We start from the raw sequence: 20,839 nt of genomic DNA on the forward strand, positions 1-20,839 counted from the left end.
ATAATAATAATAATAATAATAATAATAATAATAATAATAATAATAATAATGTGTGTCTATTTAATTAGCAATCCATTGTCTTCTGGGAAACCCCCTGACCCTGGGTGGTGTTCATTTGCATGAACTGAGTCACACAGATTAACATGTAAACCACTTCTTCCCAACCATGGGTCACACAAGTAACTATATACCCCACACACTTCCATGCCACCATCCTCTGATGATAGCAGCCACAGATGCAGACAAGAATGTCAGGAATACATTCTTCTAGAACGTGGCCGCATAGCCCGGAAAACCCATAGAAAGATGGGTGCCAGCCTTGAAAACCACCTGGCTTAAGGAGACTATATGTGAAAAGGATCTAGAAGTCAAGTAGACCACAAGTTGAACATGAGTCAACGGTGTCATGCGGCAGCTAAAATGTGATTTTAGGCTGCATCAGTAGAAATATAGTGTCTAGATCAGAGGAAGTAATAGTGCCACTCTATTCTGCTTTGGTCATGCCTCACCTGGAATACCATGTCCAGTTCTGGGCACCACAATTCAAAAAAGATGTTGAGAAAGTGGAGCATGTCAAAGCAGGGTGACTAAAATGGTGAAGGGTCTGGAAACCATGCTCTGTGAGGAATTACTTAGGGAGCTGGGGATGTTTAGCTTGGAGAAGAGAAGGTTAAGAGGTGATATGATAGCCCTGTTTAAATACTGGAAGGGATGTCATATTGAGGAAGGAGCAAGCTTGTTTTCTGCTGCTCCAGAGACTAGAACATGGAACAGTGGATACAAGCTACAGGAAAAGAGATTCCACCTCAACATTAGGAGGAACTTCCTGACAGTAAGGGCTGTTTGACAGTAAAACACACTCCCTTCGCATGTGGTGGGGTTTCCTTCCTTGGATGACCATTTGCCAGGGATGCTTTGATTGAAAGTTCCTGCATGGCAGGGGGTTGGACTTCGGTCATATGACAGTAAATTCCATACAAATGATTTCACTGCGGCTTAAACTTCAGGAAAATGGCTTGTTGCTTGCATGTCTCTAGTGGACAGATATTGTCTCCTTATATAAGTTTGAGGGCCAGGAAGCTGTATGGCGACTCTTAATAAATACCTTGTTCAGCCTTCTTCTTCTTTTTTAAATAAAGAGTACTCTCATCCATGTTTTGGTGGCTTTACAAAAAAATCATAAACTAAACATTATGAAATTATCATCCTTGCAGGCATAGCTGAAATTACAGTATTTTACATTCAGCCACAGGTCAGGGATCTCATACCTTTTGACTATGTCATTTTCTTTCTCATTTGAGTACATTTTGTAATCTAGGTGTTCTTCAAAATATAATCTAAAATACTCTAGTTAAGGTTAGGTAAATAAGATTTTATCTAAGTTATTAATTGTACTGCGTCCAATTTTTGTTTTGAGGCCACATAAAAAGGACAGATTTTGATAACAGCTAAACTCGTTGTCTCGTAATTTGATTAATCTTTACCCAGTTATTGGGTATAAGTTTCATAAGAGAAACAAATCACCCCCCCCTTTTTTTTAACAGCTGTTTTTTGGATTTTGGTGTTACCTGCCTTTTAGTTACCTAACTACAGCCAGCTTTCTTAAGAGAACAGGAAATTCATTCCTGCTACGACAAACTATTTTTGTTGACACTTTTATTTCATTATTTGCAGTTATTTCATGTAGAGCAGCTTCTGTACAAAATTTTTAGCTACATTCTGCAAGTTGATGTTTACTTATTTTATGGAATTTATAATATAATATGAAACAACGGCTACTTTATGCAAATATTTCAAACTGGTACATTATTGGCCACATTTAAAAGACAATGCATGTTAGAGCATCCCTGCTGAGTCAGATTAAAGGCCCATCTAGTTCAGTATGGTTCTTATGAAAGCAGCAATTAGATATCTCTGAGAAGCTTCTGAGCTTGATATGAAGGCAGCAGCTCTCCTTGCATTTCAGCTGCCACCAACTGGTATTTAATAACATCTTGCCTCTGGACATGGAGAGTCCATTTAGACATTATGGCTTATAGCTTTATGTTTTGTCTTGAATATGCTTAATCTACCCTTAGAGCTGTTTAAACTAAATGCAGTCACCACATTTTGTGTCACCCTACCTCATACAGTAATTATATATGTAGTGAAGAAGTACTTTCTGTTCCCTGTTCTGAATCCATAGTAAGGGTGGGCCCAGGAGTCCATTTTTGCCTTTCCTTACTGCTGGTGTTATCCCACCGAAATTTGGTGGAAGACCACTAAGCACCATTCAAAGAGGCACAAAATGTTTCATTTAACTACATTTCTTGGGTTTCCTGTTTCATTACTGCTAATATAGCTTATAACTGCATTTGTTCTAGTTTTTCTGAATCTCCTGGGCTATTGGGGGAAAGACATGATGTTGTTGTTGTGTTCCTTCAAATCATTGTCAACTTATGGTGGCCCTAAGGCAACCCCATCACAGGTTTTTCTTAGAAAGGTTTGTTCAGAGGATCTTTGCCTTCCTCTGATTCTAAGAGAGTGAGATTTGCTGAAGGTCACCCAATGGGTTTTCACAGCTGAGTAGAGATTTGAACTCTGGTCTCCAGAGTCCTAGTCCAGTGCTCAAACCACTATGCCATGTTGACTCTCAACAAGACGGGATATAAATGAGTAAATAAAAACAATAATAGACATATCAAAACATTGAAAGCAGGCTGGCTTGCTCTCAGTTTTCAGCCTCCAGTGTTATGGGGGAGCCTGGGGCCTGCAGTAAGGCCTTGGAAGTTCATGTGTTCCTTATGTACAGCATGCCAGTCATTTGCATTGGGTCACCTAGAGTGTTGGTATTCTGGAAGGAGGAGAGAAAAAATCTCACTATGTATTTGTTCCATGCCAGGCATAATTTTATAAATCTCTCTCCACATTTTGGACACATGAGGGATTGGACAAGCTGTGTCTTTGATCTGATCCCGCAGGGATATTCTTATGTTCTGCTAATGTTTGGAGTATGCAAAGCTTTGCTTGTGTATCTGCATATGAACCTGCATAATATAACTTGTAAAGAGCCCCCAGATTGGTGAATTAATGCTTTACAGGTCCATTTACTCTGTCAAATTAGTGTTAAGTCATCATTGTAGATAGCAGGAAGGGAATAAAAGACCTAATGGGCATATAGTTAAGTAATTCCACTGAGTGTTAGATTCTTTTGCAGAAGTTGCTTTCATGTTTTCAGAATGTACCCTTGAAATGCCCAGGGTTTTATCCTGTCAGTTTCTGCATTTGCATTTCTCTCTGTACACATATGTCCCCTGAATTTTCTTCTGTCTACTCCCCTGGAATCCTCAAAATAGCCACAGTCCCTTCCTCATGAAGATTTGGTGTTTTCCTGGCTATAAGTTTTTCCCCAATTTGAAAGGTTGAAATGCCTCTCCGAAGAGTTGACTGTTGGCAGAAAGTACGTGAAGTTGAAATATGCTGCTATTTTGGATCTGATTGTTTTTTCTTGTGCCCAAGATTTTATCTGAAGCTAAATGTAGTCCTTAGGCTAGAAGAGATTCTCCATCCTTGGCTAACAATCTGAAAATGTGAAGAAAATGAATGACTGCTGTGTTTAAAAAGATGATAGATCTGGGTGTCATTACAACAATATTTAAAATATAGCTGTTTGATAAACTTTAACTGCTATAGTTATGTTCTACAGGACCTAGAATTTGCAATTCATTTAATCGCTGGAGCTCTGTAGAGGGGAATTTTAAATGCCTCACAAAGTTACAGATCCCAGAATTCCACTGCAAAAATTGTTTAGTGTGAAAGAGACACTGGTAGTGAGTGAGACAAATTTAGATGCTTATCTTTATGTGGTGGAAGCGGAGGCAACAACACTTTTACATGGCTTTGGCAATCCTAAGAGGAAGAAATGAAGGTCATGATTCCTGACAGAATTCTCTGTCCACGACAACATGTATTTATTTATTTATTTATTTATTTCTAGACTTTATATCTTGCCTTTCTCCCACAATGGGATTCATTCTTTACTTGTTTATACAATTGAGCACTTTGCTAGCCTGCATAGAGATCTATTGAATAATTTCATACACATAACTGTGTAATTTCATAACTCTGTAAACCATGCACAGTTTATTTGTATTACATGCTAAGAGAGGCAACAGGACACTGGAAAAAGTTTTAGTTTTAAGAAGTGGTTTCAAAACAATTTGGCCAGAGGAAAAATTCCTCTTTTGGAAGGGGATGGAAGATAGTCTTCAAGCAAAGTTTCTATGAGATCTTCTATGTGTTCCTAGATTTGTCTCCAACTCAGTTCTTTTATTAGAAACAGGAGAAACGTCCTCTTTCTACTACGGCTTGGCTACTTGCATTTAAACTTTGACTCAGAGTATTTGTCTTTAAGCCAGGTGTTGGTTTGGTTGGGCTCCCTGCTTCAAATAGTAGGTGGACTAAACATGTTGCTCATAAAGCAGCCTCCATTGGTCTTTCTGAATCCCTGCTTTTAAACTCAGGCCACGAGATGGCAATAAAATCGCTGAGGCAAAGACTCTGGGACATTGCTTTTTGCAGTCTCAGGACCAATTCTATTACATCTTGCTCTCCCAGTGCCCTAAACACTCATTATGCATTATTTCTGTTTGCCTTCCTACCTTAAAAATTTAACTGTTCCAACGTATCACATCTTGTTCACTAAGGCGAGATGCAATGTTTTCCGTCCAAACTTACTTTTTGATAGGTATGCTGGGCTACCCACATCTTCTAGATTTTGCCCTTGTGGATGGCAAGTAGTTGAAACACTGTCACATCTTTTGTTTTCATTTGTCTTTTATAACCAGAGCCATAAACAGCTGATTGCCCCCTTATTGAGCTGTAAGCTGGGCCGTTCTGAAGTGTTTTATATCAGAATGTTGTTGCAAGACAAATGCATGAACATTACCCTATCTGTTGCAATTTTTTTTGTCTGTAGCTATTAAAATTAGAGAAAATGAATGATCAAAAAGCGCTTTGACCAATGGCAATATACCCTAGATCTATAATTATATAATCAATAATAATCTCTAGTGTTGTAACCCAATCTGATTATTTAATTTTATGTAAGCTGCTCGTATCTTTTTGTAACTTTTCTATTTTATATGGTTTTAAGGTAGCATATCTCACCGGGTCTATTAAGTGTAAATAAAGATTGAATTGGAGTGAACTCATTGTAACTTTGTTCCATCTGGAATACCATGTTTTCTTTCTGTATGGCTTGTACACAACAGAACACCGTAAAGGCTTTCACAATAAATCTTGGCTCCGTATACACTTCAATACAGTTATATTTTGCAACAAATAAAAAAATAAACACACAAGAGTAAGAGAAAAGTAGTATAAAAGACTAAGAGAAAAGTACGTCTACAACCTTAGTATACTTCATAACACTATAATGTACTAATTCTTCTAATTAGTGATGAGTTGTGAAGAATTTATGTCATTGTTTTTGTGTACTTTGGGAAACTGTGCTCCTTTTTCAATTCAAGATATAAAGGAAACGTCTGACTTACCAGCATTTCCCCCCTTATTTTTGTCCTCATCTTGGACTTCCTGGAAAGTGAGCTTTTTAGGTGATTGTTGAGAATAAGAGCAGGGATTTCAAACACTCTGCTTGTGGATACTGAATATTTAGTTCAGTACAATGACTTCAGTACAATTCCCTGCTTGGTTGTGAGTTTGATACCAGCCAGAGGCTCAGGATCAACTCATCCTTGCATCCTTCCAAGGTCGCTAAAATGAATACCCAGCTTGTTGGGGGCAATTAGCTTATATGTTGTAAACCACTTAGAGACTGCTTAGTTGAGTATGAAGTGGTATAGAAATGTAGCTGCTATTGCTACAGCTTCTGTCTCTTTATGGGAGTGGACCAGTGCCATAGCACACAGGTTCCTAACAAGTGCAATAGGGGGAGAATTAAAATGCTGAGAGAGATCATTTTTCCAGATCATGGGCTAGCCCTCCTCCCATTCCCAGTATTTTGGATCTCTTCCAAGGTGGATATTAGTAAGCTCACCCGTGTCTATATGTAACCTTGTTTTGTATCTATCCTGTTTTCAACCATGATCAGTGATGGTGAACCTTTTAGAGGCCGAGTGCCCAAACTTCAACCCAAAACCCACTTATTAATTGCAAAGTGCCATGTCCATCTGGCTTTCTAGTAATAAAACTCTGGCAAATTCTGTGCTGGGGCGATGGCACATGTGCCCACAGAGAGTAGTCTGAGTGCCACTTCTGGCATGCGTGCCACAGGTTTGCCATCACTTATGTAGATGTTTCAAGTTTTGTCAATGGCATAATAACTTTGATAGAAATATTGGGTTCTCTGTACAACCAGCATTTTTTACTTTCCCTTTTTTGTCTTAATAGAAAGCCTATCAGGCCCAGGAGCTTAAAAACTGCCGTACAAACACAAGGCTGATTTAATTGCCATTTTTTAAACTCCTCTCCCTTTCACTCTCTTATTATTATTATTATTAGTCAGAACTTAGAAACAGCTCTTGAAGGGAGAAACACCTTCTGACCAGTCTTCAAGTTGCTAATGAATACTTTTTGGAGGGAGTCAAAAGATTGGGGCATGTGTTCTGGATTATAAAAAGGAATTTAGATGCCAGTGCCTTAAGTTTCATTTTCTTAAATCTTTCTTCAATAATAAAGGAGTTGAGGCATTTGAAAAACAAAACAATGCCTTTTTATACTTCACTTGCTAAATCTTAACTTCTGCAAGTTTTATGTGATGGTGATTAAGTCCTGTGATTTAGATATTAAAGGTTTTTCAAGATTTGTGCTTTTTTATGTGTACCTAGTAAAAAGTAATGCTTAGTAGCATAGTAAATCTATGAAATCATTGCATGAAGCCTCATATGTAGCAGTTTGAGCTTAAATTTACTTTGAATGACCAGTGGCTTCTTTAGCATTAAAAGACATTGTTGCTTAATGTGTTGTGGATAATTATAAATCTGATAATATTTATTTGAAAGGTAGGGTTCAAAATATTATTATTATTATTATTATTATTATTATTATTTTATTAACTTATACCCCACCTTTCTCCCACTCCAGGGACTCAAGGCAGCAAACAGCAAATTTGAAACAAAATTTTAAAAATGCAATACAAAACAGTACAAAAATAGTAATATTTACAGTGCCATTCTATGTAAATCTACTCAGAAGTAACCCCCTTTGGTTCAGTGGGAGCTACTCTTGCCTTTATCATAAGGAGATTTTAGGTGAGTATGTTCTCTCAGCATATTGTACTGAGTGCAACTTATAATTATTAAGAAACAAGAAATAATTCTTGTTTTCTCTGAAAGGTCTACCTAACACAGTGGTTTAGATACAGAACAGGTTAGCGCATGCACACACACATACTTAAGTGTAACATTATAGTCATTTGAGTTGTGAAGAGTGCACATTGCATATGTTACTGGGAATAATAAAAGATTAGTTAATTCTATTTTAGATTATTTTTCAAAAAGGAAGCTCATATATAGTATTGGGGATAAAAAAACATTCCAAGGGTAAGTTAGCAAAAATATTATATGGCTCCTAGCTGTGTTTATACCAAGACTTTTGCTCCTGGAAGCAAGACAGTCTAAATTCCTGAGAAATGTCTTCCGTGTCCCATGCTGCATTCTCAGTGCCTTACTTGTAGTGGAAGCTTGGATGATTGCCCTAAAAATACACATGTGAGTCCATATAATTAACTGTTGGTTCAAACTAAAATTTAACACACTTGGACTAACCCCCTTTATCATGCTGGATAATTTTCCCTTCAGATTGGTGAGAGCTGTTGAAGAAAAACTACAGCCATTTGGGTTTTCCTCCACAGCTTTGCATTTTTGAGACCCAAAGAGATAGCCAAGCAACGGATCTGGGATGTAGTTGTTCAGGAAGTTAGGGCATGGATTTTAAGCGATGCTGGGAATTACAGCATTTTTTTTGTCTGTACTACAAAGCCACCCACTCCTTATATGTTTATAGGTCTGATAAATATTATTCTGTCCTTTTTTAAAGCTTCTATCAATGAAATTATTTAGAAGTGGCAAGACGTTGTGTTTCACCATCTACTTGCAATCACTTTTTAAAACCTGCTTATTTTATACATGTTTGTTTTATAACTGTGTAGGCTGGCCGATGACTGTACTGAAGCTATGTGTGTACCTACAGCCTGGTTAAAAACAATAGTTAAACAATGGTAGTCTAAAAAAACAAGGAGGAAGAAAATTTATGAGTGACTTTAATGTTCACCTGATGCATGGCAAAAAGCAGAAATTAATGTTCCCAAACATAAGATTGAGTGATTTACTGTAATAATGTTTAAATTGTAAAATCTCAGGGCAGATGCTGATATTCAGATGTTCACTGGAATGCTTATGTCACTGTATTTCAAAACCATTGTAGTAATGAGCTTGGAGATTTTTTAACAGGATTGTGAAGAGAAGGCAGGTAATTCTGTACATTAAAATTCCCATGCACTGTCTTCAAATTTAAACAAGTCTTCCCGAAATATAAATATAAATGCTTACTATGATCAAACTGTCTTAATTTTTCCCCTAAAAACCTGCTCAGTGGCTGGTAACTGCATCTTAAACTTTTATCTGCTTTGATAAAAATAAGCTTATAAATGAAACTGTGTACTGTAACAGGAAGAAGATATGCACTAATAGAAAGACGGATGTGTCTGTGATGGTATCTCTGTCATGTAGAAAACTTCAGATGTGCTGTAACAGTATTTAGTAAGAATAACAGGTTCTGTTGTATCATAAGGATACACGTATTGGAAATAAATTATAAATTGTTGTAATAGTAAAATGGTGGTGAAATTCTTGCAATGCCAATTTTTTTGGTTAATTTTAAAGTAAGGAAGGACTCTGATAAGTAGAATGAAGAGTGTAAAGTGCTCCTCAGGACTTCAAACTAATTGAGCATTGATTAATAGTGGAGTGACCAGAACTAAAGCTTGTTTGCTCTTTTCTAATATAACTTCTTTTCCAAACTAGTCCCAAAGTGGGTATTTGCACCCTGGTCCCCAGAGTTGAAGTCCATGCTCAGACCATTACACAACACTAGCTCTACTTAAGATAATTCTGTTGTACAAAAGCAGAATGTTTTAAAAAGCAGCTCTCTGCTAAGAGTGAGATATAAGGTTTATTGATTCACTTTTCTTTGGTCAGTGGAAATTTTACTAAGGGAAAGGAATCTTCTTTCAAAAAGCTATTTTTTTTGGGAAATGAGCAGGCAGTAGCATGGCCTTGCCAATATTCAGATCTTGGACTGTGTGTTCTTTTCTTGTAAGACTCTACAATGTCTTTGAATGAATGCATTTTCCTGTTACCATGCCATGTTAGCATTACAAGAGGAAATAATTTGATCATGGCAGTGGGGTTGTTGAAATGCTTCTAAAATCAGATCATCCTCAAGCCTCAAGGAGAGGTGGGAAAGAAAAATTTCTCCTCCTCCTCCTCCTTCTTCTATCCACCCACGAGTGAATACCAGATCCAAGGCTATATCCTGCCTCTTGTGTTGGACTACTGACGTACTGAGACAGTGACATGGTCATTGTGGTATCCATGAATTCCTCAACTGGCTCCATAAGAACAATTGATGTTGAAGCGCCCTAACACCCCAGCCCTGTGGATTTTCAACATCATATCTCAGATTACCTCAGCCTGCTTAGGCTGGGAGGTTGCTGAACAGCAACATGAATGATACACCAGCAGCATTTCTGTTCTGTCTGTATGGCCCAGTACAAGACACAAGCCCTCAGAATTGATGCAAGGGCAGATGGGTTTCCTTGTGTGGGGGCTGGAATCCAATGGGCAAAGCTTGGAGAGATTCACTCTGCCAAACTCATCTCTGTCCCATAACCAGGCCTGAAACCAGAATGAAATTGATTTACATCAGGGTGGACAATTGTGGAAGGCTAGAGGGCTGTATTACTTCCCTGGGAGACATTTGAGGGCTATATCCTTCATCACATCTGCTCTTGCCCCTCCCAAATAATTTTCTCTGCACTGTGGTAGAAATGTCATCCAACCCCCTACAGAGCATTTCCAAGCAATAAAAAAACCCAACCCTCCACATATTTTACATTTTCGACCCCTGGGAGGCCATAAAAACAAACATTGTAGGCTCCATGTAGTAGTTCCAGTTGAATTGCTACAGTCCATACAGACAGAATCAATGCAACTAAAACATGCCAACAATTATGGAAAACAAAACTGTCCAACAGACTGGAAACAATCAATATAATAATAATAATAATAATAATAATAATAATAATTATTATTATTTGTTTTATTTATATACCGCTATTCTAAAGATCATAGCGGTGAACAGCAAGTAAGCTAATCCCCATCTACAAAAAAGAAAAAAAGAAAAAAAAGAGAGACACGAAAGACTTTAGCAACTATAGGACCATAACATTAATTTCCCACACAAACAAAAACATGCTCAAAATTTTACAATACAGTCTCCAACCATATATGGAGATAGAAATCCCAGAGGTCCCTGCAGGATTCAGGAAAGAAAGAGGCATTAGTGACCATATTGTAAACATGATGGTTAAAGAAGCTCATCAAAATTCCAGAAGAAAATCAGCATGTTCTTTACAAATTATAGCAAAGCATTTGACTCCATGGATCATGAAAAACTATGGATGGCACTGAAAGACATGGGAGTCCCAACTCATCTGATAGTCCTGATTAGAAATCTGTACTTAGGACAAGAGTCTACTTTAGAAAATAATACAGAGAAACAGAATAGTTCCCAAATAGCAAAGGTTCAGGCAAGGCTGCATTCTATCACCCTATTTGTTCAAACTGTACACTGAGATTATCATATGAAGAGCAGGTTTAGAGTCAGAAGAAGGAGCTGTGAAGATAGGAGGAAGAAAAATCAACATCTAAGAAATGTGGATGACACCATACTACTAATAGAAGACATCTCAGATTTGGAATAATTACTGAGGAAGGCAAAAGAAAAAAGTGCAAAGGCAGACTTAATGCTGAACATAAATAAAATAAAAACAATGACCATAGAGGAACTACACATATTCAATTAAGAAATCAAAGAGTTCCCATACCTTGGATCCCATACATTGATGAGAATGGAGACTTGCAGCCAAGAAATCTGAAGAAAACTAGGAATGAAAAAGACAGCTATGAAAGAACTAGACAAGACCCTAAAGAGTAAAGATATGCAACTGAACACTAAAGTTAGAATCATCCAAGCCATTGTATTCTTCAAGAGCTGGGAAATGCAAGAGCTAGATAGTGAAGAAAGTGGTTAAGAGGAAAATCGGCTCATTTGAGATGTGATGCTGGAGAAGAAGAGTTGAGGATGCCATGGGCAGTCAAAAAGACAAACAAGTAGGTTCTTGAGGAGATATAGACAGAAATAGCTTTAGAAGCCAAGATAATCAAGTTAAAATTGTCATGAGAAGGCATGACTCATTAGAAAAGACAATAATGCTAGGAAAGGTGGAGGGCAGGAGAAAGAGAGGGAGACCACATGCCAGATAGATAGACTCAATTAGGGAGACTACAAACATGAATCTACTAGAGTTAAGCAGACCAGATAGGGGGGCTTGGAGAGGTCTTCATCCACAGAGTTGGCATGAGTTGAGGATGAAGGGCAGTTAACAGCAACAAGAACAACGACTCCATGTGGCCTGTGAGTTTCACTTTGCCTACCTCAGATATAACATCATCTGTCGCATTCAGAAACTCCTGGAACTGGGAGGTCACCACACACTCCAATATTTTGCCCCAAAATAAAATGTTAGAAACTGGCTAATGTTTGTCCACTGTAATGGGATCCAGGCAGAGCTTTTTCAGTAATGGTTTCATAATTGCACCCTTTAAGCATGCTGGAACTCTGTCTTATTATCGCCTGGCTTTTTAAACAAATCTGGAAGGACACACATGTGGTGGCTCTCACATCTGCAAGAATTGTGGCCACCTCAAGTAGTACAGATTGAAGAGTATCCATTATCACTGGACAAGCTGGAGCCAACGTTTCTGGCATCTCTGTCAATGATAGCAGCTGAGTCAGAGTGCGCCAGAGTGATTTTATCTGAAAAGTGCTGGGTAAGTTCTTCACGGTGGGACTTTGAGTGGTCTAGATTGTTCCCTCTTGGGCCTGTGTGTAAAAGACCTCTGACTACTCATTGCACTCTGCCCAGCTCTTTGGAAACGCAAGCTACAGAAAAAGAGATTCCATCTGAACATTAGGAAGAACTTCTTGACAGTAAGAGTTATTCGACAGGAATATGCTGCCTTGGAGTGTGGTGGAATCTCCTTCGTTGGAAGTTTTTAAACAGATGCTGGATGGTCATCTGTTGGGGGGTGCTTTTGTGTTTTCCTGCCTGGCAGGGGTTTGGGATGGATGGCCCTTGAGGTCTCTTCTAACTCTATGATTATATAGCAATAGTGGAGGCAGAGATGTTTGTCTTTGTTATTTGTATTGCCACAGAGCAGATCCCCAGATAAGCTTTAGCCTATCTTCAATTTGCTCCACTCTTGAGTTTTCTAATACAGTACATCAATTGTTGTTTCTTTTTTATTTTAGCAAACTGCATTTTGTTCTTTTATACCCCAACATAGTGGTTAATGTTCCTGAAATGTAGTGGTTTACTGTCTCTGGCATTTTGTTTTGAAAGTTGCTTCTTTTTGGATATGATAGTACTGTACTGTATTCAAGATATAAGAGAAATCCTTTTTGGCGAGAGAAGAAGAGGATCTGCTTCTGAGCAGTAGGTGGGAGTTACATGTGTTGGTATGAGTGATATAGGTAGGATCAAGTAGAACAAAAGAGTGTAAGCATTGAGGTTTTCAAGTCTCTGTCTGTCCTTGTTTGTATTGCACTCCCTTTCCTTCCTGGCTAACTTCATCACCATTGTCTTGATTAATATCCTACCCTCCCACTTAAAAAAAAATACCAGAACCTTTCTGTGTCAGTCAAGATACTGCCATATCCTTCTCCCTTTCACCAGTAGAGAGGAAACACTGTGAAACTAAGAACAGACTGCCTTTTGTTTGTATTTCCTGTTCTTGGCATCCCAGCCTTTTCCAGTTGCTATGATAAACCATTTGCAGAGGAAGTTATATCAAACCACTTCAGGTTCCTACCTACTCTGGAACATTCTAAATATAGATGGAAATCTCAGAGCAGTGCAGCCCAACTATAATACGGATTTATGTGTGTGTCTGCGTTGCATAGTTTTGAACATAGAATGATGTTTTCAACTGTCCAGGACCAGAAATAGCAGCTTCTCACTTATGCTTGTAAATTTTAAATGTTTTCTAGGCATTTATGTTTTAAAGGCATAAATACCCTGAAGGCACTACATCTTATCTGATCTTAGAACCTAAGCAGAATCAGGTCTTGATGGGGAACTACTAAGGAATACCAGGTGCTGCAGTATATACTTCAGAAGAAAGCAATGTCAAACCACTTCTGAGTTTTATTTCATTAAGAACACCATGTGAAATTCATGGGGTGGTCATAGGGTTGACAGCTTTAATGCCCATATGGTGTACACATAGAATCATAGAATGACGGAGTTGGAGGAGACCACAAGGGCCATCCAGTCCAATCCTCTGCCATATTCATATAAAATATATTACAAAGTACTTTGTGTCTCCAGGCACCTGGAGATTCTGACCTGGTTTATACAGTTAATGGGATCCCTGTGATCACCTATGGATGTGTGAAGGATTATATAGAACCATTATTTGGATAAAGTGGCATTCCATGTTGATTGACAAAGGACAGGTTACTGAGGTCAGTATTACTATGCAGCCTTGTGGATAATTGTGTAGAATATCTGTGTTTGCAGGTCTGTGAAATTCCTACCAGAAGGAAACTCCTTTCAGAGGCCAGCTCATCAAGTCAGTGAAAGTTTGGCATCCTAAGAAAGTCATAGTGGAACCTGGAGATAATGCTCCTTACAAGTTTGGAATCATGTGGGTACATGAGGGCACAAGGTGATAAATAAATGGGAGATTCCCCCCAGCATGTTAAAGCTGGATAAGGACAGCTTTGTGGCTGGAACAGACTTCTCCAAGCTGCCTGGTACAGCTTGTGTAGGAGGGTTTAGTTTCTTCCCTGCATTGTATGGTGAGTTGGAGGGGAAAGAGAGTTCATGGGATATGAACTTGATGACATGCACTCTCCAACCTCAGTTTTCTTATACTTTCAGAATCCTTTCAGCTGTTACAAAGTCTGCCTCTTTTGCAGTTTAAGTAGTCTTTTTGGCATAGGGATTATTTGAACTGTAAAAAATGCTTTTCACTCTGATCCAAATCAACCATTCCCAAAGGAGATTTTAAGCTGTGAAGGGGGTAGGCTTCTTAAGTGCATAAAGGATCTTTGAGTAGGAGAAAATTGGCACTAGAGGGAAGAGTGTCTTTTGCAGCTGGTAGTCTGCTTTCTCCACCTTCATTTTCCCTCTTGCCTTTATAAATTAGGTCCTAAACCGAAGGGCAGTAAGTGGGAACTTGAATTCTAGTCACTATTCTTATTTTGGATTTGGTAATGCGTTAAACCCATTACTCCCTTTGCTGTGGTTGGCCCCATTTTCTGCTATACCAATTGAAATGTGTTACCTAGATTTTGGTGGTAAGCGCTTAATGTGAGGACAGACTGAAACAGATATTATGGATTTCTCTTTTTCATTTATCTGTGAGTGGTGGTGTTTATGGTTTTTCATCTACTCTGCAATAAAGAGAAATACTCTACCACCCTCTTATCATATTAGAGGCTAGTTTTATGCCTGCATCCATTGAGCTAGCATCCTTGGATTTTTCCAGCAACCTACCAGATGGTAGGTACCTATCTGCATGACCAAAGTTTATTGTGCCTTTTCTCTAGACGTCGGCTCATTAATGTATATAAAAGCATGGAGGAATTTGATAGGTCAAGTCTCTTTATAGCTGCTTTTTAGTTTATAGTTCTACAGCATGCAGAAGGGAGCAACTTTGCAGTTATTGCTGCGGGAAAAACAGTTGTCTATTGTTAAATGGCTTTTATCACAGCAAACAATCCTTTCAGCTGAAGGAAAGTTCTTTGAGTGTTTAACATGTCATGACATTACTGTTTGGGCTGTAAATGTTCTCTATTTCCTCAGGGAAATAGCCTTTACTGGTTTTGGTAGTGTTTCAAATATCTGTTTCACCATAGGTACCTTTGGGGGAAAAGAGGTTTTTTATACATTTATTAAAACACAAAATGCAAGCCTGTGTGTATGTGTGTGTGTGTGTGTGGGGGGATGACTTGGCAGTGTCCCCAAGGCAGTTTTTTTGGTCAGTGGTGATTTGAATCTGGGTCTTCTCCATTCCTGTACCTAGAGGGCAGCAAACTTTCTGTCTGTCCATATTCAGCTCTTCTGGGTAATCCTTTACATTGAGTTCAGTAGGCTTTTCTCCTAGGTAAATTGATATAAGAAACTGTTTACATCTCCAGCCTTATTTTGAATTACCAGATTAAAAGCTCTACAGTTATGCTGTACAAATCATATTAATTAACTTTACAGATAAAGGTGATTCAGAATAAAATTACTCAGCTGCAACTGTAGAGAATGCATTACATAATCGATTTACCTGTTTTTCTGTTGAATATCAGGGCAGATCCAGAGTATCATTTATCATCTTGAAAGCCATTAGCAAAACTGGCTGTGGTAAAGACAAACTCTCCTGTGTGAATATGACCTCTTTGAACAGCTGTGTTAAGCTAAAACAGTGGAAGTAGTGACTGGATGTGAAACTTGTTTCAAAGGGAGCTTATTGTGTTCTTAGAAGAGATCAGACTCCATGAAGTTTGAGCTGAGTTTTCTGCAGTCATACCAGTTTCCTTCTTTTTACCATCTTGCTTTATTTAATTTAATTTTATTTTTTAGACTTGGTTTTTTAATGAAGGTAGAAAAAGTTATTTTCAACTTTTCCTTATGGTACTTGTTGACCATAGATCTCATGTTGGTATTTAGCTATAAATGGAGCCAAGCACCCAATTTAGGCTGCATTCCCAAGCAGTCGGACATGTCAGGGGCTGCTACTGGCCTCAAATATCTACAGGCATAACACTGTTTAAAAAACAAAATTCAACAGGTTTTAAATCTACAGTATATCTCGGCTGCAACTTTAAAACTGATTCTAGATGTAAATGTTCTTTGTCACCTATATTTTTCTGAAATCAACTCTAACCCCTTAGTAAATGATATGAACTACACTTTTAATAAGCCAGTTATTATTAGATGCTAGACTAAAATATTACTATTACCCAATTATTATTGGGTAAAAGCATTTAATAGTATTAATAACAATGTAAGAATATTAATTTCAAATATGAGTTTAGTATCAGGTAAAATAAATATATAAATAAGGTAAAATAAATATGTGGCTAAAAATCCTGTTTCTGAGTTTGCCAAAAGAAGCAAAGGAGATCAGCTTGATTCCCCCCCCTCCCCACACAACCATAAAGTGACTTGTCTTTTAATTTTCAATCAGGTCACTGTCCTCCCTTCGCCTTCAGAATTTGATCTGTGAGAGGTATCAAGTGTTCTCTTGACTAGTGCTCAAGGGAACTGACAGTTTCACTCATCTGTTCTGTAAGAAAACCAAAAAGGGAAAAAAACAACAGACCTCCTTTTACAGGATAAACAGAACACAATTTCAGGACAGCATCATACATTAAATGTGATATGAGGGACAAGTTATGTAAAAACAAGAACCAGTTGATCTTTTTAGTGATGTAGTGAACCCCTTTGCATGGATGCATCATGTCTGCAGCCATGGTTACTCATGCCTGCACATGGACTATGAGCGATAGCAGTTCTAGGCACAGGCAAGAGAGGCCCACCCTCTGCTGCAGTTCAAATTCCCCAAGTTCCAAAAATTGTTTTAATTGTGGGATGGGATGGGGATTGGCTTCTTCTGGAGCCTAGGCTTTATTTATAATATTTTGTTAATCTGCCCATATTTATTTTGGTTATTTTTACCCTGCGTTTCACAAAGAATCCTCATAGCTATGATGTGTGTGTGTGTCCCTGTGTGTGTTCAAATTTAGGGAACAGAAGAGAAAGGGAAAATGGATGCTGACTGGCCATAAGGTATGCAAGGGAGGAGAGTGTGCTAGTCCTACCACTTCATTATGCAATTTTGTTGCTCTCCACACATGAAAGGTGCCCTTTGGAAGAGGAGAACGTCACCAGGGTTCCAGACTGTGTAGACAGCAAGTCACATTCCATGTGTGGACTGTGGAAAGTGACAAAAACATGCAATGTGGTATCTGAATTTTTATCTCCTGCCTTTCATGTATTTATCTTATAGCCACTGAAATAAGCTAAAGTTATGATCCAGTATAGGAGATATTAAGATTTTTCAGATGAGTGAATTCATCTGAGAGACTGAGTTTAGGGCAAGTTTTATAGATATAGAAATGGTCATAGACTGACATGGTGTGAATAAACTATTTATTTATTTATTTATTTATTTATTTAATTTTCATCTTTCTCCCAATGTGGGACACCTTGCTCAATATACTGTAGTTTGCATTGTAATACCTGCTGTGAATGTTTCTTTTCACTAGGTTTATAATGGTTGCTATGAAAGGGAGGGTTGTCTCTCAGTTTGAAAATGACTTCAATTAGTCAGGAGTATCAACAAATTGGTTTGGTTTGTAAAGAACATAACTAGGCAGAGGATTTAGCTAGGAAGCTTAAAGAAAACATAAGTTAGGGACAGTTATGGTGGGTTGAATTGCTGGTAGCAAAAAAAGAAGGTGCTGAAAGTCATGGAAGGAAAAAAGTCTTGTCTAACGGAACCCTGCTCGAAGATTTGAATATTAGTGGAGCATAAAGCCATGATGTGCCACTGTGAGGTGAAGCTTCAACTAAGTAGCAGATCCTAGCATCTGGAAAGTTTCAGGAAGAGATATAGCAAGAATTAATTTTGGAAACTACGAGGCTTGACAGACCACCCCAAAAGGGCGGGCTGGAGGCACCCATTTTTGCTGCTGAGGGATGCTGCAGCAGTCAAGCCGCATGGCCTCTCTCCGCACCAAGAAGAATCCGCTAAAATGGTTTTTTTGGTGCTCATGGCAGACGCCATGAGTGCACCATTGGCGCACTGTCGTGTGTCGATGACGCAAGCACAGCGCTGTGGTATGTGGACACTGCACCGCACTTGCGTCATCATGGCATGTGGGCAGGGCCGCACCATGATGGCACCGCTGCCGTGTACTAGGGCTTGGGACCATGTGGTTGCTCCACAATCCCGAGCCCTAAAATCGGCCCCAGGCCACTGCAAACTGGCAGCCTATATCACCCACAAAACCACAGGCAACACGAAGAGCTAGAGGCAGAGGCACATCAACAGCTGAACATCCTTTTGGCTTGAGTCCAGTTGTGTTATTAGCTACATTGCTACATGTAGTCGTCTTCTGCTGTACTCCAGCATCTCATTGAATACCATCTGATTTGGGAACTTCATTTCTGGCACTATCTCTTGTTTCATTTTGGATTGTCTCAGTCAATTCAATCACCTAGAAAGCTTATTAGGGCTATGAGAAAAGAATGCAAAGATAAATAAAATGGATACTCAGTATTGGATGCAAGAGAAAAAATAAAAATAAAAATACAGAGGTAAGAGAATGGTAATTTAAAACAATAGAACACAATTTCAGTTGTCATATATAAAGAAAGGTTCATCCCCAGACGTTTGGCATAGCTATGGAAGAAAAGGAAAAGATTTTTGAAGGATATAAAACAAGAAATAAATGGAATAATAGGACATGAATTGGAACTGGTTAAAGAAAGATGTTTACCTCTAAGCCTTAAACATATAGGATTAAATAAGGACGATAATTTTTTAATAAAACAATTATTCAAAGCAGCGCAAGCAATGATAGCATATGGGTAGAAGAAGGAACGATAGGACCTTAATAAATGGAAGTATTATATATCAGAATATATGATGTTTGACTAGCAGAAAAAAAAGAGGGATTTATATGGAGCAATTGAAAGAACAAGTTTGGTTCAGAAATTGGAAAATATGGGATGGGGTGGGGTACAAGTCTGTGAATAGGACTCTTAAAGTAGATGTTATTTATAATAAATAAAACTGTTCCCTGCGGGTCAGGGGGAGTGTGTGTGTGTATGAATTTTGGAATTTAATTTGAATTCAGTTAATAAATGATTATATTATGGAACGTATCATGAAATGTAGGAACTGTGGTAATTGTATGGTAACATTAGAATTAGATGTACACACAAAAAAGGGATTGTCTCGTCATAGGATTTTCGTGGCTGAAGACATTCAAAAGGAGTTTACCATGACTCCTTTTGTGCAATACTAACAAGTGTCATTATCATTTTGTCTTTGAGAGATCTTCTGCTAGTGTCTGCTCCCACTGTTGCTGCTACCCAGTAGCTATTTGACAGTTACTGTATTCTTTATCAAATTTTAAGCTTAATAATTAAAATAAAGCATGGGGATACTTCTATTCCTAGTGTGTCATTGTATTTGTCATTAAAATGTTAAAAAGATCCTAATTGAAACTGTTATATTGAAACTGGATACATTTTACTTGAATGGGTGGGCACCTGGAACATTGGTATATATGTGTATGGAATATAAAAATAGAAGATGATAGAGCTCTTTGACATTAAATAGATGTTCTCCTGTGGAAGATGTCTGTTCACTCTAAAGACAGAAGTTACAAGGGTGAAGTCTGGAACTGATGTACCTTTAAATACAGTATATGCTAAGTATATGCTCACTTGGCCTGAGAGGGAGCGATCAGGCAGACCCAGCAACATCAGGGACTGCCTGAAAGAAGAGGCTCCTCCATCTTTTAACTGTCATCTCGGCCTCAGAGGGAGCGATCAGGCAGACCCAGCAACATCAGGGACTGCCTGAAGGACGAGACTTCTCCCTCCTTTAACTGTCACATTGTATTTTGTATTGTATGTAATTTTTTATTGTACACCGCTATGATCATTGCAGAATGGCGGTCTATAAATAAAATGTATTATTATTATTATTATTATTATTATTAATAATGTACTTACTACAGAAAAATAAAAGCATCTAGGTATTCCCTTCCTGTTGTGGTGTAATAATTAGTAAAGGGGAAGTAGAGTTTTTGCTGTCTATAAATGTTATTCTTTTGACACCTGGCATGGTACATCTGAAATTACAGAACTAATAAGAAGATGTGTGAATTGTATTGAGTTAGATTTTGAGCAAAGTCTCTAGTACATTATAAATGAATAAATAAAAATAATAGTAGCAGTATGCAGGTTAAACTGGTTTATGAGCAGGTTTCCTGCACTAAACCTTTTGTTTCTTCCACGTGGCTCTTCAAGATGATAATATTCTTCTCCCCCTTTCTCCCCTCAGATTCTTGTCATTTATTGAGCCCACCATGCTTTACTGAGGAAGATAAATACAGCTTGGAAGCTCTCCGCACAATTCATAAACAAATGGATGATGACAAGGATGGTGGCATTGAAGTAAATGAAAGTGATGAGGTAAGTGAGGAAAGACTTGACATTTCAATACCTTTGAAAAAATGAAAATGTATGAAGAGGGACAAAACTTCCATAGAGGGTTATTCCCTCGTGCCAACTGATCAAAGCAGGGTCAAAGTTCTGATCAGAGTTCTAAGTTATTTCAACTATTGCTCCTTTCTATCCCCCCTTCAATTTTGTTACATAACATTACAAGGTAGGAGCTTTGAAGACACTCAGATTTAAGGCAGAAGTTAGCAACTGACAGACCTTCCCTCACCTTCTTTGTTCATTTTTAAAAAATTC

At 38.1% G+C, this 20,839-nt stretch overlaps 1 protein-coding gene across 3 annotated transcripts in view; it reads left to right on the plus strand.

Annotated features, from left to right (window-relative positions):
• Positions 1-20,839, plus strand: part of STIM2 (stromal interaction molecule 2) — a 76,516-nt gene that overhangs the window by 13,712 nt on the left and 41,965 nt on the right. For 2 of the 3 annotated variants that reach the window (XM_042468651.1, XM_042468652.1), the window contains exon 2: positions 20,424-20,554. In XM_042468651.1, the coding sequence (XP_042324585.1) occupies positions 20,424-20,554 (131 nt within the window). Of the gene's footprint in view, positions 1-7,145; positions 7,251-20,423; positions 20,555-20,839 lie in introns of those variants that run through there. The other variant, XM_042468653.1, reaches the window with a different exon arrangement.

This window comes from Sceloporus undulatus, chromosome 5 (genome assembly GCF_019175285.1).
Source record: "Sceloporus undulatus isolate JIND9_A2432 ecotype Alabama chromosome 5, SceUnd_v1.1, whole genome shotgun sequence".
Taxonomy (NCBI): Eukaryota; Metazoa; Chordata; class Lepidosauria; order Squamata; family Phrynosomatidae; genus Sceloporus; species Sceloporus undulatus.